At 52.3% G+C, this 24,437-nt stretch overlaps 12 protein-coding genes across 12 annotated transcripts; 7 read left to right on the top strand and 5 right to left on the bottom strand.

The window, feature by feature from the left end:
- Nucleotides 1-1,112: 1,112 nt before the first annotated feature.
- On the top strand, nt 1,113-3,412 carry CC77DRAFT_934424 (trehalose phosphorylase; the record flags this gene model as incomplete). The annotated part of the gene is made up of 3 exons (XM_018534381.1): nt 1,113-1,277; nt 1,335-2,323; nt 2,389-3,412. The coding sequence occupies 3 exons, from the start codon at nt 1,113-1,115 to the stop codon at nt 3,410-3,412; spliced, it is 2,178 nt and encodes a 725-aa protein (XP_018386784.1).
- Nucleotides 3,218-4,157, top strand: CC77DRAFT_870679 (hypothetical protein). Its single transcript, XM_018533492.1, has 2 exons — nt 3,218-3,469; nt 3,560-4,157. Exons 1-2 carry the CDS (start codon nt 3,419-3,421, stop codon nt 3,980-3,982), a joined length of 474 nt encoding a protein of 157 aa, XP_018386783.1. The 5' UTR covers nt 3,218-3,418; the 3' UTR covers nt 3,983-4,157.
- Nucleotides 4,158-4,162: 5 nt separating this feature from the next.
- Nucleotides 4,163-5,837, bottom strand: CC77DRAFT_1094524 (hypothetical protein). The gene is made up of 4 exons (XM_018529744.1): nt 5,729-5,837; nt 5,522-5,632; nt 5,154-5,468; nt 4,163-5,117 (listed from the first exon to the last, which is right to left on the bottom strand). Exons 1-4 carry the CDS (start codon nt 5,748-5,750, stop codon nt 4,333-4,335), a joined length of 1,233 nt encoding a protein of 410 aa, XP_018386782.1. The 5' UTR covers nt 5,751-5,837; the 3' UTR covers nt 4,163-4,332.
- A 987-nt stretch (nt 5,838-6,824) lies between these two features.
- On the bottom strand, nt 6,825-8,456 carry CC77DRAFT_1061044 (hypothetical protein; the record flags this gene model as incomplete). The annotated part of the gene is made up of 1 exon (XM_018528387.1): nt 6,825-8,456. The coding sequence occupies one exon, from the start codon at nt 8,454-8,456 to the stop codon at nt 6,825-6,827; it is 1,632 nt and encodes a 543-aa protein (XP_018386781.1).
- A 786-nt stretch (nt 8,457-9,242) lies between these two features.
- CC77DRAFT_1049904 (putative hyperosmotic protein 21) lies at nt 9,243-9,683 on the top strand (the record flags this gene model as incomplete). The annotated part of the gene is made up of 3 exons (XM_018527595.1): nt 9,243-9,329; nt 9,385-9,534; nt 9,582-9,683. The coding sequence occupies 3 exons, from the start codon at nt 9,243-9,245 to the stop codon at nt 9,678-9,680; spliced, it is 336 nt and encodes a 111-aa protein (XP_018386780.1).
- On the bottom strand, nt 9,582-10,573 carry CC77DRAFT_1020150 (SPC12-domain-containing protein). Its single transcript, XM_018524987.1, has 3 exons — nt 10,261-10,573; nt 10,148-10,207; nt 9,582-10,097 (listed from the first exon to the last, which is right to left on the bottom strand). The coding sequence occupies exons 1-3, from the start codon at nt 10,309-10,311 to the stop codon at nt 9,900-9,902; spliced, it is 309 nt and encodes a 102-aa protein (XP_018386779.1). The 5' UTR covers nt 10,312-10,573; the 3' UTR covers nt 9,582-9,899.
- An 851-nt stretch (nt 10,574-11,424) lies between these two features.
- Nucleotides 11,425-13,389, top strand: CC77DRAFT_1030944 (magnesium transporter ALR1; the record flags this gene model as incomplete). Its single annotated transcript, XM_018526623.1, has 1 exon — nt 11,425-13,389. The coding sequence occupies one exon, from the start codon at nt 11,425-11,427 to the stop codon at nt 13,387-13,389; it is 1,965 nt and encodes a 654-aa protein (XP_018386778.1).
- Nucleotides 13,390-14,491: 1,102 nt separating this feature from the next.
- On the top strand, nt 14,492-15,351 carry CC77DRAFT_934641 (hypothetical protein; the record flags this gene model as incomplete). The annotated part of the gene is made up of 3 exons (XM_018534395.1): nt 14,492-14,566; nt 14,643-14,769; nt 14,846-15,351. 3 exons carry the CDS (start codon nt 14,492-14,494, stop codon nt 15,349-15,351), a joined length of 708 nt encoding a protein of 235 aa, XP_018386777.1.
- Nucleotides 15,352-16,178: 827 nt separating this feature from the next.
- Nucleotides 16,179-17,812, bottom strand: CC77DRAFT_988419 (tryptophanyl-tRNA synthetase; the record flags this gene model as incomplete). Its single annotated transcript, XM_018536273.1, has 2 exons — nt 16,945-17,812; nt 16,179-16,889 (listed from the first exon to the last, which is right to left on the bottom strand). The coding sequence occupies exons 1-2, from the start codon at nt 17,398-17,400 to the stop codon at nt 16,179-16,181; spliced, it is 1,167 nt and encodes a 388-aa protein (XP_018386776.1). The 5' UTR covers nt 17,401-17,812.
- Nucleotides 17,658-18,581, top strand: CC77DRAFT_1061038 (BAR-domain-containing protein; the record flags this gene model as incomplete). Its single annotated transcript, XM_018528386.1, has 3 exons — nt 17,658-17,670; nt 17,723-17,819; nt 17,906-18,581. The coding sequence occupies 3 exons, from the start codon at nt 17,658-17,660 to the stop codon at nt 18,579-18,581; spliced, it is 786 nt and encodes a 261-aa protein (XP_018386775.1).
- A 1,241-nt stretch (nt 18,582-19,822) lies between these two features.
- On the bottom strand, nt 19,823-21,227 carry CC77DRAFT_869399 (hypothetical protein). Its single transcript, XM_018533491.1, has 5 exons — nt 20,779-21,227; nt 20,435-20,650; nt 20,279-20,342; nt 20,173-20,230; nt 19,823-20,126 (listed from the first exon to the last, which is right to left on the bottom strand). The coding sequence occupies exons 1-5, from the start codon at nt 20,827-20,829 to the stop codon at nt 20,000-20,002; spliced, it is 516 nt and encodes a 171-aa protein (XP_018386774.1). The 5' UTR covers nt 20,830-21,227; the 3' UTR covers nt 19,823-19,999.
- Nucleotides 21,228-21,626: 399 nt separating this feature from the next.
- Nucleotides 21,627-24,225, top strand: CC77DRAFT_934890 (hypothetical protein; the record flags this gene model as incomplete). The annotated part of the gene is made up of 4 exons (XM_018534403.1): nt 21,627-22,216; nt 22,262-22,576; nt 22,626-23,968; nt 24,029-24,225. 4 exons carry the CDS (start codon nt 21,627-21,629, stop codon nt 24,223-24,225), a joined length of 2,445 nt encoding a protein of 814 aa, XP_018386773.1.
- Nucleotides 24,226-24,437: the final 212 nt, after the last annotated feature.

Here is a 24,437-nt window from a genome sequence, read left to right as displayed (position 1 = left end):
TCCTGTTTTGGCACAATGGGCTTTCTTGCCTTACATCAGCACCCCAGTTGTATGTCGACTCAAACGACGTCGTTCCACAGCAACTTGCCACCCCCACGATATGTTCTAGCCAGTTGCCCATATGCTGCAATCCCAAGCGTCTTTGGAAGATCGACTGTGCATATATAGTCCAATGTGTCATGGCGGCCCAGATTATGCAAATTGTTGGAGCCCGGAGCTAGTCCTTGCTTTCTACGTTGCATGAGACCTTATATCCGTATCACCACCCTTCACATTGAACAACGCTGTCTCCCGTTTCCACTCCATCTGCGGTGCTAGTTCACGTGTAATCACGATGGTTACACGACGCGTTTGGCGGCTGAATCGCACCTAGGCAAATCCATGGCACGCGGCCCCTCGAGCGTCCCGTGCTGCCGGCTGATTCGCCCAAGACAGCCACGGAAAACTCGTTCATGTCAAAGGACGCACTCTTCCACTGCATCGAGACCAACGCAGCAAATCCCGCAACATGGTCGTCTTCGCCGTTGTGCCGTGACGAGCTGACAAGCGTGTAATTGTCGCTCTTTCCTATTCGTAGTCACACGTGAAAGTGCCTAGCGTCGTCGCGTAGGCTTGGAAGCCATCTCGGAATGCTCACCTCACCAGATCTCGGCCCGCAGTAAGGGCTATCGTCGCGTCACCCCATCCTCCTGTGTCTATCTTTTTGCCTGCTGGTCGCCACGGTGAATGCACCCTGTGATCTACATCTTTCCATTCACCGTTTTCCAACAGCCGACGTTGCGTATCCTCTTCAATGCGTGATCCCACGGCCCGTACCGGCCTGTGGTCTACTGGCTACCAGCAATCGCCACTGCTTCCTGGTGTGATATTCATGCTGCACTTAGCATGCTCGCAATCGCCGTGGCCGCTTCAATGTCCGTGGCAGTCACAGGCTACTGCCCAGACTCACCATAAAAGCGCTGCACTCGCCTGTGGTTTTGTTCCAGTACAGAACATTCTTCGCTATCATCGAAGATTGCTATTATTTGCTACTTGTTATCAATCGACTAATCGCTACATCAGACTTTCGACTTCATTTTCTTACAGAACCAACTCCAACACTAGTGTTCACCATGTCGCTCCAACGTGACGATACTACCGAGCAGCGGCCCACACATATGCACCGACGTCAGTCGTCGACTTACGAGCGACGTCAGCTCAGCATCACCTCATTCAAATCATCTGATGCACTCCACAAACTCAAGGAACAAAAGGGAACTCTTGCGGCTGCTGTCGAGGTCAGTACCACTAAATTTACATCCTCAAGATTTTCTGCTAACATGTGGATTTGGCAGCCTCTCTATGCAGGCCTTGCTGTCGCTCAATCGGACGATGGAGACTTGCGTTATTGCATCGCTTTGCATGATGGAACCTACACCATCAACTGCGAAAGCCAATCCTTAGAGCCGCCTAGGACTGTAGGTGACGGCAACTCATCGAACGAATCATCCCGCGTTGGATCAGGAGTCTCCACACCAATGTCTGTTGGGGACGTTTCTGAAGCTCTAGCCAAAGCCTTCATCGAATTCCTTAGCAATTATCGGGAGAAGAATCTGTCCAAGCCTATGGGTGCTACTCTGACGACCCATCTCGCTAGCCTAAGCCCCCATCTTGCTGTACGCCTGTGGACCGAACTAGACATCATACCATTCATCTTCCCTGCCGATGCGAAGGACAAAGACGAGATATCAATCCCTCTTGATCAGGAAGCCGAGCATATGGCCAGGAAGACAGTAAAGCAATTCAACGTAAAGGGCGAATTACCTGTTCAGATGGGCCATCGCCGCCAGGTCTTGGTTGATCTTGACAGTCGAGTGCACATAGCCGAGCGCGAAAGCTACGACTCTACTGCTAGAGCAGATACTACAGGGGCTGCAACTATGCACTACGCCAACTCGCTAAAGCATAGAAGGACCAAGATCGCATTTTTCAACAGCACAGCACAGGGTGGAGGTGTTGCTCTTATGAGACATGCTCTGATGAGATATCTGAGTCTTCTTGGCATAGACTGCAGATGGTACGTTCCATACGGAAAGACGGATATCTTCAGGATTACCAAGGACAATCACAACATCCTCCAAGGTGTCGCAACGACCGGTGAGCGTCTTACCGACGACAAGATCGCCGCGCTCGATGCTTGGGTAGTTGAGGAGGCTGAGAAGTGTCACTGGGTTGAATTTGGTGGCCCTCTTTCGGCTCGTGAGAAGGGCGGCGCCGATGTGATTATTGTTGATGATCCTCAAATGCCGAGTCTTGTCAAGATTGCCAAGGAGAAAGATTCCAGGTCAGTATGCCTAATTTGCTGCCAAACCTTTGTCATTTCTTCTGTGTGCTAAATCAGTCTTCTAGCCGTCCGGTCATCTTCCGCAGTCATATTCAGGTTCGAGCTGACCTGGCTGATCAGGAAGGGACCCCTACATCCGAGGTGTGGAATTGGATTTGGAACCACGTCAAAGACTGTGACGTCTTTGTTAGCCACCCTGTTCGAGCTTTTGTACCCAAGACAGTCACACCTGAAAAAGTTGGTTACTTGCCTGCGACTACAGATTGGCTAGACGGCCTGAATAAGCACATGCACCCATGGGATGAGCAGTACTACCTTCATGAGCTCAAGGTTCAGTGCTTTGCGGCCGGCATGCGTCAACTGGCTCATCCGGACCGCAAGTACATTGTTCAGATCGCTCGCTTCGATCCGGCGAAGGGCATACCAGATGTTCTCGCGTCATACGCCAGTTTACGCAAGAATTACATGAAAGACACGCCTCTTGCAGATATTCCGCAGCTCGTGATAGCTGGACATGGTGCCGTTGATGATCCCGATGCTACCAGAATCTTCAAGGAAACCGAGACTGCTCTCAACGGAGACTACAATGAGTTCAAGGACGATGTCATCATCATGCGCATCGGCCCATCAGACCAAATGCTTAACGCACTCATGTCCTGTGCCCACATCGCCCTTCAGCTCTCCACTCGTGAAGGCTTCGAAGTCAAGGTCAGCGAAGCGCTCCACAAAGGTACTCCTATAATCGCAACTCTCGCTGGTGGTATCCCTCTGCAAGTTCAAGATGGAAAATCTGGCTTCCTAGTTAAGCCTGGTGATCACGACGCTGTTGCGAAGCACTTGTACGATCTGTTCACCGACTCGGAACTCCACTCAACTATGTCAGAGTACGCGAGCAACCACGTTAGCGATGAAGTCAGTACTGTGGGTAACGCGCTGGCATGGCTTTATCTGGCGGATGAGCTCTCCAAGGGTGAGCATGTCGCGCCTAATGGTCAGTGGATCAACGATATGGCGAGGCAGAAGGCAGGTATCCCATATCGGAAGGACGAGGATATTCTGGTTCGCGATGTGAACTTGACTGGTAACTGAAAATGAATGTCTTTGGGCTCTGTTAGATACCACTGCATGATTATGAGGGGGACGAAGGTAGTTTCCCTCGTTTGATGACACCACACATACTACTATTCTATCTTCCAGAAACATCAATGTGCTGACTTTACTCGCTTTTGGTACTAGCTTCTGGAAGATTTTCGGTGTCTCGTTCTGGTTCATACGTCCGTTTCATGCTGTTTTAGTCCAGTCTTTTGTGCTCCCATTCCCATGTCTCTATTATACATAGTCTTTGAAACCATGTTTTGCCATGACCTCTCATGTTGCCCTCCTCCAAGGGCAAGCCTTACGTGCAGTACGATAGGAATTCCACAGTTTCTTTATATATTCGTTCCACTCAGAATTGCTCAGATCCTGGGTTTCGAAGTGGTAACGGACGGATCTCTTAACAGTGTACCGCTTCGTTCGGCGACATCAAACTCTCTCATTCTCGTTGTTGTCTCGGTCACCTCGCAAACCGTGCAGTGCAGCTCAGTCGGGAAATCGAGAAAGTGCAATGGTTGTAGAGATAACATGAAGGCAGAGAGAGAGGATATTCGAGATAAATGAATACGACTGGGAGATTCATATGCTGCAAGCCTAATCCTGAAGAATCGTTGACAGGCTAGTGATTTGATGAGAGGAGGACATACATAAACCAGTAATTTCTATCTAACGACTTGCTGCGACGCAGGAGTGAGAAACATAAGGCAAAGCTACTCCTGCCAAAAATGTCCATCATTTACTCATCAATGTTCACTACCGGGATACCTTCCATGTTTATGCGAAGGGCGAACAATCTCTTCATATGACGCGGAGCTGTGTTGTGTGTTTCTCACATAAAACAACGACATGTTCACACCCTCACCACTTTCCTTTAGTGCACCCTGGCAGCCACTAACAACTCAGCCAAATCGACCTCAGATATCAGCGACAAAGTGGAAGCCACCCCACCTGTCGCGAAACAACATGCCGCCTCCCTTCCCATCGCGTCCTTGGCTAACCCGCTTCTCAAGCATCCAGTCACCTTCCTTGCTAGCATCATACCTCTTAATAGGTCCGATCTCCCGGTCCTCTGCATCAACACCATCCGCCGCACGTACACTGTCGTGTTGATACCTAACATACTCGCTGAAGCGACTGTATCCCATACCATCACTGCTGTCGCGAACGGTCAGACGCTGATTAGGATCTAGCATGAAGCGCGCTGCAAGGGGTGATTCAATAGAGCAGCTGCGTGGAGTAGTACCGCAGCCAGAAGGGAATCCAAGACGCGCCTCGATGGAACTGGATTGACTACGAGGTGTGGAAGTCGTCGCCGTGCTTGCGCTACCACGGTTGCTGGACAGAAGAAATATACGAGTACCGCTTTCGCGCATAAAAGCTAGCGTCTCTTCATCGAGACTATCTGGCCGATGAGGACGAACAGGTGGCGGACCGGGGCGCTTCTCGAAAGGTACCGTGATAGGGTTCTCTAGGATAGGAGGACTGCAGAGCTGTGCCATAAGTCGAGGGCGCGAGATGGAGATGCTGCGGCCTTGAGCCTTGGGATGAGATATGCGTGACCCACGAGCTGCGGCTGAAGGTGTAAGAATAGGACGACGTGACTTGGAAAGTGACACGCCTTTCGGAATCTGTGGGACCGGCGGGGGCGGTGTTGACTGCGTAGAGCCGCTGTCCTTACTGCCTCCGAACAGGCGCGAGCCTAGAATCTAAGTCAATATTGAGCCGACATGTGTACAAATAGTGAGTAACATGCCTTTGCCCTTCAGCAATGCGAAGCTGGGGCGAGACTTAGGTCGATGCAAGTTAAAACCACCATTGGTATGTTCGTGCTCTGACATAGCCGAAGAGTTGCGCGAAACTGGTAGAGGTGCATTTGTGTTTTCCTCGTCGTCATCATCATATTCGGGCAAGTTCTCAAAGCTATCGCCCAGTTCTGTCGGGGTTACACGGTCGGAGACCAGAGCAAACAGTGTCGATGACGAAGATTTGGAAGACAGAATGGGCAGTGGCGTATCCGGCTTGTCGTTTCTGCGCCGGAAGAACCGCGATGCTACGAGTTTGAGTCAGTTACATGCCTGCGCCTACATGCAAACGAATACCCACGCTTGTTCTTCATACCAGCATCTTGGATCCCAGCGTCAAAGTTGACATCTGAGCTATCGGTAATGGCGGTCTTCTCATCACGACTTGGGCTATCTCGAAAGAAGTGCGAGGCTGTATGTCCGTTAGCACTGATCGTTTGCAGTCGGTATGCGAGAGCGGGAGTCGCAATCGGTCAGATACCGTGCAGAAAGTGTCACGACAGCTCACCTTTGCTCCGAAGACTCTTCATCCTGATCGGTTGCGATGACAGTTATAACAAGTGGGGGTTGAATCAGTACGTCGGATTAGCTAAGAAGTACAAATATCGCGTAGTTGCGCGTGTTAAGCACCGAAACGAGTGGGTGGTGGTGCGAGGAATTGTGGATGGAAAAGGGAGCGATGACGATAGTAGAGTGAGCATATACCGTTTGGAAGGTTTCACGGTGAGGCACATCGCGCTCAGCTCCAAGCTAGGACTGGTCTGTGGTACTAGTGACGTCGAATAGTGAAAGTGAGAGCCCAGTCAAGCTCCTACCACGGTAAGCCAGCTGAAGAGGATATAAGAACACGAGAATTTAGAGAAGATTGAGATGCAACTGACAGGCTTCGGACCGACAACGTTGACCTCGCCCATCGACTGATCGGCTTTATTGTCTCCTACTCTTGCCCATGTCATCTGTTGTTCTGGCTACGGATCTTGCACGATGAAAACGAGATACTATGAACTAAAGAGAAGGACATGTCATGTATCAACATCTCACCGTCATGAAAATGTGCAGAACAAAAACCATGTTTGGACATGAAAACCCTGTGCCTCCCAAGAGAAGCACCAGAGCCGAGCATCATGCCCTTATATTTTTTTCTTGATTTTTACTTATGGTTTGTGGTTGTGTAGTAATAGTAGTCGAGTTGAGTCGTGCCTGGATCCAGATTGTGGACAGCAGAACATTGTCGGAGGAAGCTGACTTCTCACAGCCCGTCGAGACAACCTCAAAAAGTGCCTAGGCACCGTAACATGAAACGTGATGCCAGAGAACGCCTAGTGTCCAAGTCTTGGAATCCCATGTCCATGCACCCATTCATGAACAGTGACGAAAGAAACGCTTGCGCTGGACAAAAGAACCTGAGACGACGTACCCGTCAATGCTCACTACAACCATGAAAACAGGCGACAATAAGTCGCTCGTAACGCCGTAAACTCCAAATGAAATGACAGTACAATCATGCGCCATGAACATGAAACAAATAGAAATCCCATATGAACAAACGAAGGTAATGGACGAAATATATGTCCGAATATGAGAAATTTCGTGAAGACGACAGGCTACCTGACGCTGGACTCGCCAGCCGGATTGAGATTAAGCAGACGTTTAAGATCCTGCTCCAGGGACAACGTATCGGAAGGGGTAGAGGTTTTCATTGGTGAAGCGGTAGCGGCAGGTGCTGATGTCTTGCGTTGTTTGGCTGCGACCGAGGAAGGGACAAAGGACATCATGCTTGTAAGAGGCTTCGCGGCAGACGCTGGAGGGCCGTTGGCGGCAGTTTTGCCAGGTCCAGGCATGTTGCCTCTCGTCTGATTGGAATCTGGGCGAGGTTGGTGTGGCTGTCGACCCGGGGTCCTCCTGCGGTTGTTAGGGCTCTGCTGATAGTGTTGCACAAAAGGTGTTGATGAACGAGGCGCATTGGGGTGGCCTCCATTGCCGTTTCCTGGTTGGATTCGAGAGAAAGCGTTGGGATCCATCATTTGAGCTGGAGGAACAGAAGGAAAACCCTGGAAATCGCCTTGTCCAACCATAGGAGACTCAGCCGAGATCTCAGTGCGAAGACCAGAGTTGCGTTTCTTTGCTGAATCGCCCTTCGCTGCTTTGAATAATGGGGAGAGGTTTCGGTTGCCATAGAAAAAGTCAGAGTCTTGGTTCGGTGGCTGTGTCTGCGGTGTGGTGGGCCCTGATGCATTCTGGGCAGGATGCTGGCCTCCATGGAAAGGTGACGGTGTTTGGCCTGAAAAGCCTTGCGGTCCTTGAGCATCTGGACGAGGCGGTGTTGCAGAAGGTTTTTTCTGCGACATTGAAAGCCGATTGAATAGGTCTTGCATAACGTCATTGCCGTTGCCCTGCTGTTGCATGTCCTTTAATTGTGGGACCTGGTTGGGATCTGTAACGGAGCGGTGCGAGGCTGGTGATGCTACAGGGGGAGGAGACATGTGCGCGTGTTTGCTTTCACCATCGAGCTCTATGGGGAAAACGCCGTTCGTGGAATGGTAAGAATCATGCTTGAAGTGCTGCGGTCTGGCTGCATCCACTGGGTTGAGAGCTCCGTACGATAATGGGCGTCCATGGTTGCCTTTGGCTCTCTCCGCTGCATCGGCCTTGAAAAGCAGATCCAGTGGGGACTGTTCATCACGAGGGGGAACGGCCACCGGGGCACGAGAAGGAGAAGCAGAAGGACTTGGAGAAGCAGAATCAGAACTATCTTCGGGCGGAGGTGTTGGAGGACCAGCACGTGTCTTGGCCGGCACAGAACGAGAAAGAAACTTGGGTATAGGCAGAGCAGAAGGCGCAGGAGAGGCATGAAAAGTAGGTCCAGCGTAGGCAGCCTGGACCTTGGCCGGAGTAGCAGACGGGTTGATCGGAACGGGCTCTGATTCTGGAGGAGAGAAGACGCGGTCGATGGACGGGTGAGACTGGTTGGGCTTTCTCATGTTGCGCGGTCCCGAGGGTAGCTGCGCGTCCTCACCCGAGTAGGCCGCGCCTTCCGCGTGGGCAAGTTCAGCGGGCATCTTGCTCGGGGAGGCTCCTGCTCCATTGTGGTGATTCTGGTTGTAGCCATTGTGTGCGCGGTTGCCTCGCGGTTTCCGTTGCGACTGTCGGCCCTGGTTGGTGTGCGGTGCCTGAGCTGGGCTCTGCGGCTTGCCCCGAGGAGCGCGTGGAGAGGCAGTAGTCTGTGCCGTCGACATGTGAGGCGCTAGTTGTAGTGTATTGCTATGGGGTGAGTGCAAGTTATCTAGAGGGGCGCAGGCGGACGCTCTTGGTTCGTGATATGCAAGTGGGTTGGAAGGTGGGCGATGACGCGGTCTGTGTCTTTGTCTGTGTCTGATAAGGTAGGATTGGGTAAGGGTTAGATGTTGAAGTGGTCATATCCAGATTCGCGGGGTATAGATAGGCACGCGCCGTCGGGTGAATTAGGGCGAAGAGTGAGGGTGTCGTGAGCAGAGTCGGTCGCATCGACGGTGAACGGCGCGGAGGTGGCTGTGATCAAACAAGGCTGATCTCGGCAAGGCGCACTGACGATTGCGGCGACGTAGGGCTGAGTGGTTGGCACCTTGGGTATGATGGAAGCGGAAGTTTGTTGGACGCCGGTCTCGGGATCGTGACAACTGTTGGGGTTTCGACGTTTGTTCGTCTGGAAAGATTTTGGACGTTTAGCGAAATAATCGGTATTCTCGTTCATCCGTTACGTCGTCCCAGAGTTGGTCAACGGGGCCGGTCTTGGCAATTTGGAGCTCGCAGCTGGAGCCTGACGCCTGCACACTGCGCCTTCACCTTGTAGACACACTGGCACCACCTTAACAGCACTTCGCCACTCGACATTGTTCTGGAAGCCGTGAGAAGTACTTCTTCGAACGCCACAACCTGCTCACCGCCCACGACCGCTCTCGCTCCACCTCGCGAGCTTCAACTTCAACCAAGTCCCCGCAACCCCCGCTACACCAATACACCAGACACCAATGGCGGACGTCGACATGGCAGATGCGCCCCCGGCGAAGACCAAGACGGGCAAGGCCAGTGCTGCTGGAGAGGGCGACAAGAAACGGTTTGAGGTCAAGAAGGTAGGCATTACACGACAGACGACAACACAGGATGGTCAAAGCTAACATTACTTAGTGGAACGCAGTCGCTCTCTGGGCTTGGGATATCGTCGTCGACAACTGCGCCATTTGCCGTAACCACATCATGGACCTCTGCATCGAATGCCAGGCCAACCAAGCCTCTGCCACCAGCGAGGAATGCACAGTCGCCTGGGGCATCTGCAACGTACGTTCCGCGACAAGGCTTCTGTGGTTCATACTAACACATGACAGCACGCCTTCCACTTCCACTGCATTTCACGATGGCTCAAGACCCGCCAAGTGTGCCCGCTAGACAACCGAGACTGGGAGTTCCAGAAGTATGGTCGATAAGCGCTGGCGAAAGCTGTAGAGAGATGGGTTTCAACAGGAACAAACATGGGTCTTGGTTTCATTCGGTCGTCCGGCGTTAGTAGGGCCTTCACAAAAGGGCTATGAGAGCACCAAGTAGCAGCATAGGCGGTCATCATCATCGAATCAGATTCCATTACGATCATGAATTGTGTTCTGAGCATGCATTTCCTCCTTCTCTTGCTACATGCGACCAGCCAGCTATCCGATTTTCTGCCCGTCCACGTCGATGTTGTACTGTGGCGTTGAGTTGTACGGTGGGAGCCAGTCTTCGGGGTTCTTGTTGTAGAACGGCCACGGGGGTACGACAACGAGGAATGTGAGGGCGGAGCCGGCGAGGCCAATGTAGAGTGCTAGTCGAATGTCCTGCTGCAGGAAGCCAACGATGAATGCAATGATCTACACCAGTTAGCCTCTTGAACCGCGTCTTAGATAGAGGGATGCCATACACCAGCCGCTCCGAGCAGAACGGTACTCAGCATCTCTGCAAGCCTCTGGCCCTCGAAGTCCTGTTCGTGTTAGCCAATGTGTATAGTAACGCAGTAGCGTTGCTGCCGCGTACAATCTGGCCCTCGAACGCGTCGCGCGCTTGCTCTAATAACTGGTCTGCCATGCTGGTTGGATATGCTGGTTTGGGATATGTGTCCGTGGTGTTGCGACCCAGGGCGAGTGCAGTGCAGGTACCGGCTATTACTGGGGACTGTCTGTTACGCAGAGTCCGGCCTAACTGTCTTGGAGAGGTGGCATGTTCACGAGCCACACAGGCAACCTGGGAACGCAGGGGTCCGTAGCCGCACTAAACCTTACTAAGAACGCCTCATGGATTCACGCCCAAGACTGACGCAGCGACGATGTGGTACCTGGTTCCCAGCACGAAGGGCAAGAACCAAGAATAATTAGGCCGCGGAATCGACGGCAGCAGTTTCACTCGCGAACTCCCCACAACGGCTGAGTTCTGGACGCGTCACATGCACGTCTGGGAGCGCTTCTGCCCAATCAGCTTGGGCCAGTAGGCTCCGTCTGCACAAGCTTTTTCCTTGACCCATCGCTCAACCGCCCGTATTTGAGTCCCGCACCGTCCCTCAAACAACATTCCCACCGTCCGCCTGGACTCCCACCCACTGCACCTCCCATCGACTTTCAACCGCCTCACGATACAGACCATCAGCAGTCGCAATCGCGCACCCTCCATCTGTCCGGCACTTATCCCCGTGGACCGCCATCCACCACCGCGACTGATCGCTCAAGGGGTCTTTGTTTTTGCAATCATCCCCTTACACCGCACCTTCTGACGCTACGGCGTCCATATCCATACAAACCACCAAGTTGGCGGGACTCTACCTCGACAAGCTTTCCTTCATCCGCCCCTTGCTCGGCACAAAAGCCTGGGTATACGGAGGCGACCACAAGCCACCATAACTGGGTCTAACGACAAACACTACACATTCGCTACTGCATCACCGTCTTTACAACTCTTCCTATTCCCACAGAGGGTGTGGAAGTCTGGCTACCGGACTCTGTCTTCCATCGGCTTAGTGTAGGGGACGACCCTACGCGAAGCCATCGTCAAGTTGAGCGCGCCTTAGAGGTGAGCGCTCACAAGCGACTCGCCCGCTTCTGTGGTTCTTGCGCTGCAAGAAGTCGCCCAACACATCACCAATCTGGCTTAACCAAAGCACACGACATCTGATTCGGAGTCAAGCTCATCGCCGCCTGAGTCGCCAATATGACTGACACTCCGAGATCCGAGACCCAGACGAGGTTCAGCACCCCGGTGTCTGACCTCGACGACCACCGCCACCAGCCTGCATCTCTTCCACGAGCCGATGCTTCGTCGCCTCCTCGCTCGCGCCGACCAACTTTCGCAAGCGTCCAGGGCCAAGACCGACCCAACATACTTCTTCAAGTCAACGAAGCCCTTGAGGCAGACATTACTCGACGCGATTTCGAAAGCGCCGTAGTCGATGACGACCAACACTTGGCTCCCGACGCCTACATTCGCCGCGGCTCTCTAGCACACAGCCCTCAAGCCCGTCGAGAGACATTCAGGCGTCCGCGCGACCCGGCAATCGAGCGCCTGACTAGGAGCAGGGCTTCTTCGACGACTTCGCGGTCCGTCTCTCCTCCCAACTCTGTCGACGCATTCGCTGGTCCTCGGCGCCGCGACCGTGCCAACACTCTCCAGAGCCACGCAGGTTCCGAGCTTGAGCTTGGATTGAACCGGACGCTTTCTCGTGGCACCGCGCGCCGACCAACCCTTAGCGACGAGCGCCCTGATCTGCCAAACGACATCGAAGTCGCGTCTGCGCACAGTTCAGCACAAGAAGATGTCTGCTTCCCTGTATCCGAGGATACAGGCAAGACTACCAGATTCGACTACGAAGAGCTGGAGGAATTTGTTGCAGAGGCTCACGACAAGACACCTATTGGCCAGCCTCTCCGTCACAAAGCGAGCGCAGCGTCTAATCTTTCTGCAAAGCCCAAGGTCTTCTCCGACCTTCGCCCCAAGTCAAGCCAGTCAGGAACACCCAAGACCGACAGCGACGTCTTGAGTCTGAAGAATGCAGACCCTGCGGTTCAAGAGAAGCTTGCCGAAGAAGGTCTCTCCCACGTTTTCGCAGAGAAGCAAACTCCGGAAGTAAAGACGAACCGCTGGACGTTCTTCTCGTCCGAATTGGACGACACGATTCATGCTGCCGAACTGGGCGGACTACTTATGCCTGGCGAACGCTTCCGTGATCTGTTTGACACACCATCAGACGGCGGCGTCTGGTGGCTCGATATGGTCAACCCCACAGAAGAGGAAGTGTTTGCCATTTCCAAGGCTTTCGGAGTGCATCCTCTCACTCGCGAGGATATTTGCATTCAAGAGCCGCGTGAGAAGGTAGAGCTGTTTCACCAATACTACTTTGTCTCGTTCCGCTCTTTCTTCCAAGCCGACAAGGAGTCGGAGGAATATCTGGAGCCCGTTAACTTCTATGCTGTCGTCTTCAAGGAGGGTATCCTGACATTCACCTTCTGCGAAAGCCCGCACACGCTCAACGTGCGCAAGCGTATCAGCCGTCTTCGCGACTACATCAATTTGAATGCCGACTGGATCTGCTACGCCCTTATTGACGACATTGTCGATAGCTTTGCACCTGTCATTCGAGGCATCGAAGATGAAGCTGATGCAATTGAGGACCAAGTCTTCACTGCACGCATTGAAGACTCACGCGCCATTCTTCGATCGATTGGCGACTGCCGCAAGCGTGTCATGCAGCTCCTGCGTCTCTTGGGTGGCAAGGCAGATGTCATCAAGGGCTTCGCCAAACGTTGCAACGAGTCGTACAGCGTTGCTCCTCGGGGTGACGTGGGCATGTACCTCAGCGATATCCAGGACCACGTCGTCACTATGATGTCCAACTTGGCTCACTTCGAGAAGATGCTCAGCCGCGCGCACTCCAACTACCTCGCGCAAATCTCCGTTGACCAAGTCATCCAAGGAAATGACAGTAACGCTACACTTCAGAAGGTTACGGTCATTGCCACAATCCTTGTTCCGCTCAACTTAATCTGCGGTCTCTTTGGTATGAACGTCAAGGTTCCGGGTCAGGACGGCAGCCTTGCGTGGTTCTTTGGCATTATCGGTGTCATCTGCCTCTTTGTTTCGGTCTGCTTGGGAGTTGCGAAGAAGATGCGTTACATCTGATTGAATTTTTTTTGTTTTATCGTCCTGACTATGCTTTCATTGTTTGTCTTTCTTATGTTTAGTATTATCGGTTTTTCGTTTAGCACATGTATTAACGCCAGCGCTGGTGTACTGGGGGGTTGTCGTAATCCTGGGTCATGTCATACACGATCACGTCGGTTTTAGATGTACACTCTAGAATAGAAAAGTATTGTTGTTAAACGCAAGACCACTACATGCCTGGTTGTTTGCCATTAGTCACGATTACCATTAGATGCAAAAACAATGTCAAAAACGTGAGAATATGCAGACCTAGAGTCGTGTAAGAAACAAGCAAGCCTGGAATGACGACACTCGCGCACCGGCATGGTGAGCCACGTAGATGTTGGTCGAAGCGATTGGTTTCTACCGATAGACCTAGCAAAAGACTACTGCACATTGCTGTTTCAGGTCGACTGTGTGCACGTTTATATTTGTGAAATAGTGCAACATCAGTAGCCTATATTAAGGCAAAGGGTTGCATGGGCACACTCACATGACACTCCAGGATATGTCCATGGGTGACGATGCGGGTGATGATAGATAAGCCATATCTCTTCGCTATCACGCGAGCAAAGCGACCTTGGAACGCATCGCCGGTGACGTTCCGTACTGTTCCTATTCGTTCCGAGGTCGGAAGCAACGATGGCGAGGTTGCCAAAGACAGAACGCCCACCAACCTTTGGTGCTTTAACAGCAACTCTGCCGACGAACAAAGGGACATGGTGACGGTGAATCGCTGCAGACAATGAGTGAGTACCACGGCCAAGGTTCCACTCGTTGTCCGCAAGTTCGGAAGCGGTGACTTAGGCTCTTTCCGAGGGGCGGACTAAGTGATCCTTGCTTCGGCGAGAGCATTCGATCATGCAGCGCCTCAGCCGACCGACTCCCTTAAGTACAAACTCTCACCCTCCCGCCTCTCTCTCACTCCTCACACATTTCGCCAAGACGCTCCCTGCACACCAGATTCTCTCTTTTACTCGTATAAATCAACTCGACCGATTGCCTCCGCCGATACTGTACTGTTCCTGCAACACCACCAACACCACACACTTCAGCGAGAACCCCCGACCGACAAAGCGAAATGGCGGAAACGGCGCAGCGGATACTCATGAATGAGTTCAAGCAGCTGAGCAAGGAGAAGTGGACTAATATCGAAGTAAGTCCCGGTGACATTCCGTCGAGAGTCAGAGTCAGAGTGGCGATGCAGGAGCACCGAGCTAACCACGTCACAGCTCATCAACGAGAATGTCTTCGAGTGGAGTGTCGCCCTCATCGTCATGAACGAAGAGTCCATGTACTATGGCGGCTACTTCAAGGCTAAGATGTCTTTCCCGCGCAACTACCCGCATAGCCCGCCAGGTACGTCACTACCAATACGACGTTCCAGGGATGGAAAGAGTCGCGAAGCGCAGGGAAGAAACTAACGGCTGATCAGATTTCAAATTCATCCGCCCGCTCTACCACCCAAACATCTACCCCGATGGACGGCTATGTATCTCCATCCTCCACGCTCCCGGCGATGACGAGATGTCCGGCGAGACTGCTGCCGAGCGTTGGTCACCCGTACAGCGTGTCGAGACGGTCCTGATATCTATCCTCTCCCTACTGGACGATGCTGAGGTTTCCTCTCCCGCCAACGTCGATGCTGGGGTCATGTTGCGTAACAAGCCTGCGGAGTACAAGGAGATGGTGAAGAAGGATCTCGAGCTCTCAAAGGCGGATATTCCCAAGGACTTTGTCATGCCAACCCAAGAAACAGCATGGAAGCAAGAGAAGGATGAGGGCCAATTCGACATGAGCTGGGAAGACAGCGACGCCGAGAGCTTGGACTTTGGCGGCAGCGAGAGCGACCTGGACGAGGACCAAGAAATGGACTCCGACTTCGAGGCTGATGACGACGATGCGGAAGAAGAGGACGCAGACACCCCCATGAAGCGCTAGACGTTGCCCATGGACTGCAAATCCGAACCCCTCATCATGTGCGCGTCTCTGGCCCGCATGAAGGGGTCACTAAGGGGTGGGGCACTCTTATCCGAGCATTCGGGTCCTGACTATGGCACTATCGTGTCTGCATCGGCATCCTCTGGCCCGAACCCACACCCCAGTTACACGACATGGTGGACGTATGCGCATTAGTTCATCCGCATCAGCCTCACACCACCTTCTCCATCTTTCGATTCCTCGGTTTTCTTCCACATCTTCATTGTAAGCGCGGCGTTCGGTTCTGGTATTGGATTGATGGTTTTATACTTGCGACGGGCTTTTCTGCCTACGGCTTCGTCACTATTACAATGGCATTTGCATTGCATGGGAAGGGAGTTCTCAGGTCATTTTTCTATTACACGAGGCATGACTACTTTAGGTTTGCGACTTGCGGCGCAGGGGCTGCATGTGAATGGACGTAGACTTTGAAATGCATGGATTACAATTCTAGGCCAACAAGGACGACGTGTCAAGACTCATGATATACATGCGCCATGCAACAATCCTCTATGAACCAACTCCTCCGACCATATCCCTTACTTTCCAACATTTCTTCAGAAGTACAGGGCCTAGGGGCGCGGCTACTGGGTTCTCCTTCAACCAGTTGGCCAGCTCTGACGATTTGGCCGGCATCAGAACTCAAGATTTACTAGAACTCTAGATGTCACGCCTGGTACTTGATGTGAACGTAAGACAGGGGTGGTGTCTAGGTCTAAATGGACCGACAGATGGTATAACTTATTAGCGTGCAATGAGGACATAGCGTAACTACGTTCATGAGTGTGCTACCATGCCATGCCCATAGCTTTTCTCACCCTCTGCATGGTGCTTTCGGCAATTTCCTCTGCTTTTCGCGCGCCTTCTTCCGCACACTGCACTAGTTCCTTCTGATCTCCGCTCATCAATCCATGATATCGTTGCCTTATATCGCTGATGCCCATGTCAACGGTATCAGCGACCTTTTCTTTCAGCGCCCGCATACTCAGATCCTTCAAGTCATTTGCCAGGTCTTCGGGTGATGCAGCGAGAGAGTCATCAAAATGATACATAAGATCTATCAGATTTGACACACCAGGTCTGCTTTCACGATCATAGCTGACTCCTTCAATTGAGTCTGTCAATGCTGTCTTCAGCTTTGCGTGTATTTGCTCTTTTGAGTCTGTTATCATGATGCGACTCTTTGGCTTCGGATCGCTCTTGCTCATCTTTTTTGTTGGTTCAGTCAAGCTCATGACTCGTTTGGCAGGACTGAGAAGGGTTTGCGGAACGGTCAACAGAGGTCGTGACTCTGAGTAAACGTGATTGAATCCAACAGCTAGCTCCCGCGTGAACTCTAGGTGCTGGGCTTGGTCTTCGCCGACTGGGACATGGGTGGTGTTGTAGAGGAGGATATCAGCGGCTTGGAGGACGGGATAAGAGAAAAGACCAAGTTTCAGGGCGTCTTTGTTGTTTGAGGGGTCGAGTGGGGAGGCATTAGCTGGGAGGGAGAGTTTGCTCTAAAGACGGTATTAATATTACGCCTCTCCAAGCCTGTTTTCTGCTGTCGCATACCTTCCACTGGGTCATCCGTCCCAGGTAGCCCATGCTTGCACCACAGCTGAGAATCCACATGAGTTCGGCATGCTGCTTCACGCTGCTTTGCGCAAATATGATGCATCTCTTAGGATCGAGTCCCACTGCTAGCAGACTAGCCAGCATCTCTTTTCGCCATCTTGCCAATTCACTGGGGTCCTGTTTTATCGTGACGGCGTGCAGATCGACTATGGAGAACAGAAGTGTGGTGTCCGGAGATGCTTCATCTTGAAGCCTCACCCACTGTCGCAGTGCGCCGAGATAGTTTCCTAGATGTGGTACTCCGGTGGGCTGGATTCCGGAGAATATCACCTTCTTCTGTCTGTCACTGGCATCATGTCGCCGTGGTGGAGTGACGGAGTACTTGCGCAGACAAGTCGAGCATATACGGAAAGGCGAGGGCGCTGCACGCTGCAGCGGTCGAAGTGAAAACATTGAAGTTGGACGGTTGGGTCAGAATCGGAATCGTTGTTGCTCAGCCACCAGAAAGCGCGGCCGGGGTCTTGTAGCGTCGTCATTGTGGCACTGCCGCCCGCCAACAACGACTCGACCGCGCCCAACCAGCAACTCCATCTCCATTGATTCCCGCGGCTCTCCCCACAACACCACGACTTCCCACTCACGACCCTGCTTCGTGCACACCCCGCTATACATCGTTTCTCCCCCCACACCAGAGCGACCACACCGCAATCATGTCTTGGACCGGTAAGGAGCCCCTCGACGATGATCTAGGAAGCCGCCGGCTTACAAGACGCAGGGTTCAAGAAAGGCGTCAATCGCGCGACGACGCAGGTTCTTATGAAGACTGGCCAAGTCGAGCGCACAAATGACCGCGACTTCGAAACTGAGCAGCGGTACGCTTCTTCACCCGCAACCCGTCTTCTCCCTGCCAGGAAGAATACATGCCACATGAACATGAACAACACTAACGACATGCCAGCCGTTACCGCACCATGGAGACCGCCGCGAACAAGCTTCAGAAGGAAGCAAAGGGCTACTTGGACTCTCTGCGCGCCATGACCGCCTCACAAATGCGCATCGCTGAAACCATCGACGCCTTCTATGGAGATGCAGGAACAAAAGACGGCGTGTCGCGCTCTTACAAGCAAGCCGTGACCGATCTAGACGCCGAGACAATCAAAGCCCTCGACGGCCCTTACCGAACCACCGTCCTAGACCCCATTCAGCGATTCTGCTCCTACTTCCCCGACATCAACGCCTGTATCACAAAGCGCGAACACAAGCAAATGGACTACGACCGCATGCGTGCACAAGTCCGAAAGCTCACCGACAAGCCTGACAAGGATGTCACCAAGCTACCGCGCGCTGAAAAGGACGAACAATTGGCCAAGGCCGCGTACGACCAGCTCAACGATACCCTCACCACCGAACTTCCCCAACTTATCGATCTGCGAGTGCCCTACTTAGACCCAAGTTTCGAGGCGCTGGTCAAGATTCAGTTGAGGTTCTGCGCGGAAGCATACTCAAGAATGGCGCAGGTACAGCAATATCTGGATGCAAACACAAGAGATCAGTATGCACAGGGTGAGCTGGACGCACGGGTGGAAGAGGTGCTACAAGAGATCCGGGACTTGAGCATTGCGGGTACCGTATAAGAGGTTGGCGGAGACGACACGTTTTCGTGTATCGTGTGTGGTAATTCTCTGCGGCGTCAGAATCATCGTTTTTGCGGCATTGATTTGGTTGTATAAGGACAAGCAAAGGAATTGAACCATGATTTCACTGTTCCCAATGATCAACGCCTCGAGGTTGACGTAGCACATGCAAGGGGCCCTGGCTTGTCACTGCAATCTCCACTCATTCCGCGTATCGATAGTCAGCAGCTCAATCTGTCTTCGCCGATTGAATAACCATGCCACGACGTTGACGTCCGCTAGATCACCTCCAGGCTTCGCCCCATAATTAGGGCTTGATCAGAATGTAGGCCTGATTTCTCAACAAGCAAACATAAGTGGCTTGCATCCTGCTGTAATGATGTTTGTAGGCACTGTCGATAGAGTAGAGTGGCATTGGACTGAGTTTGGTAAAGAGGGTTTGATGATCTTTACAATACTGCTACGTGGCTTCTGCTGTGCTAGAACTGTTCAAGCGTGCTTTATGTCTTTGGAGACTGTGCTTGAGTACGGAGATTTACTAGATTTACTGCAACATCAAGCCACCGGCACGTTCGAAAGATCTGCTTTTGGGTTTAGTGTAAGTATCAAACATTACTAGTTATTGAATAAATGAATGATATGTATGGAGTGAAGAAGTTCAGAAGGCCGGTCGGAATAGACGACCTAGCCTGAGCAATTAAAGATCAGGGATGGAGTAACACGAAACAAAGAAACAAGAGCACAGAGTTCTTGAGACTATTGCACATATTGTCGTTGTGATTTGCTAATGTTTGTGTGGAAGCAACAGGATGTCATAAACATAAATTTTTTGAGACGATTTACAGAAACAACTAATTGTTCGTTCACTTACCAAGTCCAGATGTAACAAGAATCATAAGTTTCGAGCCTTTTACAACGTTGTTCTCATCTCCCCATTCACGTCGTGTGACATACTTCCCATCTTCCAATGCAGTCAATGTCTCGCTAGATAAGTTAGTATTCATGTTTCAGTTCGCATATTGTGTACGCCTATGTGTTCAACGGTGTAAGGGGATGAATATGTGATTGATGCTTGTCAGAGAACAAGCCAGACTCGGATACATGATATTGCTCGCAAGCGATTCGCAGAAACCCACTGCCAAGGAGCGCAGTATGTTACCCAATCCGCTTCCTTATGGGCAAGTAATCATGAAACGTAAGGATACCTGCCTCTTCTTTCGTACATCGACACTGTCATGAACATGATCCGTTACTCGTAAGCCTTCGTCCATGCAGCGTTTCCAAGCCGCAACAGCCGCACGCTTTGAAAAGCCCGGTCTTTCCGTCTCCCGCACAGCAGAGGGCGTATTCCGAACTTCGTTTTTGTTATTATGATGTCGTCGTGCGGCTGTCAAAGAGGTGTTAAGCTCGCAACTGCTCTACGAGGCATGAGGCTTGCCAGCTGAGTCGGCCTTGGCGCGAAGGTCGGCGGCGGTGGAGCCTGATGCGGAGAAGTAGCGAGAGAAGACGGGCTGGAGGAAAGAGCGGAAGACCATCTGAGCACCACTGCAGATTGTTAGCTTACATCATAAGCGCCACGAGAGACACTTACGAAGTCTGGGGGAGGGCCATCCAGAGGATCAGGACAAACTTGAAGGTGTAGTAGAAGGCTGGCAAGGTCAGACGTAAATCGTGTACACTAATCCTGGTGGACTTACGGAACCAGTAAACAGCGCTTACAGCGCTCTCGAAAACGGTCAGGAACGCAAAGGTCACCCAGTACTGTAATATCACGTTAGCCTTGTTGTGGAGCTTGAAATGGTCACAGTATGGCCAAATGTCTTGCCAGCGATAAGAAAGTGGGGTATACGTACGGTCAACCACTGAGTGTCATCAACCTTGCTTGCGCTGAATAGAGCCTCGAGCGAGTAGTAACCGGGAATGATGAATCCGGCAATGTTGACGAGGAATTCTCCAGCAATGTTGAAGAAGATGAGGAAGAAGTAAAGGCCGGCTAGACCGAGGACCATGTAGACCTTGGGAACCGACGTTTGCTTCTCAAAGTTGTTGAGTGCGGGGTACTTGGACAGCTGGAACACAACATGGTCAGTATACGTGGTTTTGTACAAACACTATTGCGATTGCGACTTCTCATCAAAAACACCTATACAAGTCGTATTTTGACAATTGTGCCATGTGCGGAAGCGAGAGCGCTTACCTCCTTGTCGAGCTGCGACAGCTGGGCCTGGGCTCTATCCTGGACAGACATGTTGAGGGCTGTTTGGGGGTCGAGTGTGGTGGGTTGCAAAGGGTTGAGATGCAATGGATTATGGTGGAAGAAGCAGAGGGGCTGCAATGTGTTCAGTAGGTTGGGAGGAGCAGGAACGTGGAGCCTGGAGATTGTGGGATGGAGGAAGTGGGCTCGTCATCGCTAAATACGTCACCGCCTTTCACGAGCCAGCCAGAGCGCTGCAGTTGCATGCCGATGCGACAGAATCGCGAGCATCGTCTTGTGTTGCGACGAGGCCAGATCCCAGATGGCGACGATATTGCATTCACTCATCTCTTTTTCTCTTACATTGGCAATTAGAAAGTAGTGCGATTGCACGGGCGTTATGACGATAGTCATGTGACTATCATGGTCCAAGCGCGCCGGCCAGTCTCCGTTGCTGCAGGTGCGACCGAGTTCAGACGAAAGCGTAAACATCCAAATCTTATCCCATAACAAACCCGCTCGAGGGCGACCGACGACGCCGACGACATCTTTTGGAGCCGGATATTCTTCCCCGGAGCATCCTACCACGTTGGTGACATCTTAGCCGACAGGACAACGTGTTGAGCTAGTCCCTGGCCCAAACAAACAAACCCGCCAACCCCGAAAACAAGCTGAGATTCGACCTACGCGCGAGCAGCTTCGCCAATATACTCCTTACACCTTGGTATCCCTAGAGTTCTCGTCGCTTGTTCTGTACACTCTCTCGCCTGTGTTGTCGCCATCTCCGCGCCGTTGCTATCGCATTGTTTTGGTGTAAACAGACGGAAAATCTGCCAGCCGGCATCCGCATCATGACCGACATCCGCCGATCACGATCAAATACGTCAATGTCTACTAGAAGTAATCGCCCTCTTTCTCGCGCGTCGACGACGAGCGTACATTCATTCGAGCAATTCCAGCAACCACAACAGCCGCGGCCCAGCCAATTTCCCCAACAACCACAGTACCATGCTCCATTCACGACCAGTGAAGCACTACAGCCTGCTCTGCTTCAGGCTGCACAACAAGTCAGCGCGCAGGACCAGCTTATCAACATGAGTTTGGAGAGTGTCCAGCAGTACCTTGGCTATCCAGCCGACCCGACCGCGAGCCACCCCCAATTGAGCGCCCAGCCCGCCCAGCCAGACCACCACGCCTACCAGAATTCCCTCTCCCAACATTCACAGCATTCACAGCAACACAGCTTCATGGCGCCACCGATGGATACCGAAGACAAGAAGAAGAGGCCGTCAACCTCAGGCGCAGCTACCAATGACAAGGAATTGCGCCAGCTGTTGAACCAGAATGAAGGCCGTAACCTGAAGGAGGTTGCAGCTGAGGTTATCCAAAATGATCGAACATCCAAGGCAGAAAAGTCTAAACAGCTATTCGCCATGTTATGGTAGGTATTACGCGTCCATCTTGGAAATGTGCTAACGCTTCCCAGGTTACAGTCCGTCTGTCGTGTCGCGAAGACATCGGTCCCACGCAACCGCGTCTACTCCAAGTACGCAGAGCGCTGCGGTACTGATCGCGTTATCCCCCTGAATCCGGCGTCTTTTGGCAAGCTCGTTCGCGTCATTTTCCCTGGTATTCAGACTAGGCGCCTCGGTGTTCGCGGAGAGTCCAAGTACCACTACGTCGATCTTGAGCTCATCAACGACAACGACAACGGTGAAGAGGCACGTCGGGGCAGCAACGGTCCTGCTGCGCACCATGCCTTGAAGCGTCAGGCTTCAGGGACACCGAGACTCAATATGGAGTACGTCCATTCAATGTACCATGTCCGTGTATATGCTAACAACCTCTAGTGCCATCCCACGACTACCTGCGGACAGCGCACAGTTTCCTCCACGAGAAGCACGTGTGGAGTCACAGAGTAGCTATTACACTCCGGCCTCATCGCGCGGCGTTCTATTTACCGACATCTACTCGTCTCAGTTCCACCCTTCGCATACACGTACCAAAATTTCGTACGAGCACGAGCTCAAATTCCCAACAGCAGACATCCTCGAAGCCCCTGATGCATTCGTGGTGGAGTTGCCGGATATCAAACCATACTTACCAGCACGCACCGATCCCGATTCTGCCGACAACCTTGTTGCTATGTACCGATCGCATGTTGTCTCGTTGGTGGACTCAGTGCGCTACTGCAAGGAGAAGCAATTCTTCCGCCTCTTTGGTACTTTCCATGGGACATTGACTGTACCGGTGCAGAAGCTCTTTGCTTCGCCCGAACTGGCGCCGTGGATCAAGGAGTGCGACTGGATGATGTACCAGAAGATGATCCGCAATGTCTCTCAGCTGACTCTCCAAGTGGCGCCGCCGCCAGTTCTGAAATTCCTCGACAACGTTGCGAAGACGTTGCACGCACACATTACTGCCAAGTTCGCGTCCCTCCCCGTACATGTACTCGAGGCAAAACTTGAACCTGCTACACTGTTCGCCCACCTTCTCCGACAGATGCTCCGCGTCAATTCCGCTGCGCACGCGGCAGCCGTCATGCTCACCGCAGAGAGCCACCGCACTCAGATGTTTGCCGACTGGCTCCAACACGTTAACATCAAACGCATCATTGCGAATGAGTTACCTGCGTCTTGTGCACACGAAGAAGTTTACAACATCCTAACCACTGAGATCCGATTGATGCTGGGTCCCCTCCCACAGGAGATCCAGCTGCCTTCCGGTTCGATACATCGTGCAGCGTACCCTGACCCACCCGCCGATCCATCAGAATCAGTCATTGATCGCATCGCCGCTTTTCTAACACGTCTACCGTCCCGCTTCCCTGGTGCACACGCTCGTACAATAATGCACTGCATTAGTGCACTTGGTTCAGCTGCCATACGGGAGATCACTGTCGAGAATGGCATCAGTTTCCAAGGTTGGTGGCTTACCAAGGTCTTCGTGGACGAAATGGCACAATGGTTAGCATCGATAGGTGGTTTCCTCGGTCATGCACCGCCAGACTGGAGCTCCTCCAACTACTCACCTGTAATTGGTGATTCTCTCAATGCCACCATGACCAACGGCGGCAGCGGTAGCAACAACGAAAGCCGGTATAGCAGCTTGGAAGCCGACTTCGGCCCAGATCAGTCTTTCATCTCCAACGCTAGCCATGTCACAATCCAGGATGCCGGGTCAAATCAGGAAGGTGAGTTTTTCCGCTCACAACATGGCCTCACATGGTAGTTGACTAACGCAAGACCATCAGTCAATGCTGGACGATTTGCTCAACCATCATCACAATACAACATGAGCTTTCAGTACGAGTACGACATGAATCCTTCACAACAAGAGCCGAACCACGACGATAGTGGCATAGGTCTTGGCCTTGGTGTACAGGAAGACGGCATTGACGCCAAGTTTGCGTCACATCTATCTTCAGCACTCTCACAGAGCGTCAGCTAGCCTGACCGTTCTTGCTTTTCGGACATCTTGATTACTTACCTATGCGTTCATGACGTCTCTGAAGTCACGACTAACGACTAACCGTGCTTGTCACGGCCTGTTAATATCTCTTAATTCCTTGTACTTTAGGGTCGCGGACGCAACCATGGATCGGTGTTGATTGGATTAGGTTGGCGTTCTTGCTTCCGCATTCCTGGGTTTGCAATACTGGC

Source organism: Alternaria alternata (genome assembly GCF_001642055.1).
Source record: "Alternaria alternata strain SRC1lrK2f unplaced genomic scaffold CC77scaffold_9, whole genome shotgun sequence".
In the NCBI taxonomy this organism is placed as follows: Eukaryota; Fungi; Ascomycota; class Dothideomycetes; order Pleosporales; family Pleosporaceae; genus Alternaria; species Alternaria alternata.
This window is presented reverse-complemented; position numbering and strand designations above follow the sequence as displayed.

Bases quoted from the DNA above. Each gene is read 5' to 3' on its own strand.
- CC77DRAFT_870679 (XM_018533492.1), top strand. From the start codon at position 3,419: ATGTCTTTGGGCTCTGTTAGATACCACTGCATGATTATGAGGGGGACG. The intron at 3,470-3,559 runs GTAGTTTCCCTC...TTTTGGTACTAG, and splicing joins TGATTATGAGGGGGACGAAG to CTTCTGGAAGATTTTCGGTG.
- CC77DRAFT_1094524 (XM_018529744.1), bottom strand. From the start codon at position 5,750: ATGAAGAGTCTTCGGAGCAAAG. The intron at 5,633-5,728 runs GTGAGCTGTCGT...ACGGACATACAG, and splicing joins GAAGAGTCTTCGGAGCAAAG to CCTCGCACTTCTTTCGAGAT. The intron at 5,118-5,153 runs GTACACATGTCG...CTTAGATTCTAG, and splicing joins AGGCATGTTACTCACTATTT to GCTCGCGCCTGTTCGGAGGC.
- CC77DRAFT_1020150 (XM_018524987.1), bottom strand. From the start codon at position 10,311: ATGGCAGACCAGTTATTAGAGCAAGCGCGCGACGCGTTCGAGGGCCAG. The intron at 10,208-10,260 runs GTACGCGGCAGC...TAACACGAACAG, and splicing joins ACGCGTTCGAGGGCCAGATT to GACTTCGAGGGCCAGAGGCT. The intron at 10,098-10,147 runs GTATGGCATCCC...TAACTGGTGTAG, and splicing joins TTCTGCTCGGAGCGGCTGGT to ATCATTGCATTCATCGTTGG.
- CC77DRAFT_869399 (XM_018533491.1), bottom strand. From the start codon at position 20,829: ATGTCTGTCCAGGATAGAGCCCAGGCCCAGCTGTCGCAGCTCGACAAG. The intron at 20,343-20,434 runs GTACGTATACCC...GTGATATTACAG, and splicing joins ATGACACTCAGTGGTTGACC to TACTGGGTGACCTTTGCGTT. The intron at 20,127-20,172 runs GTAAGTGTCTCT...AACAATCTGCAG, and splicing joins ATGGCCCTCCCCCAGACTTC to TGGTGCTCAGATGGTCTTCC.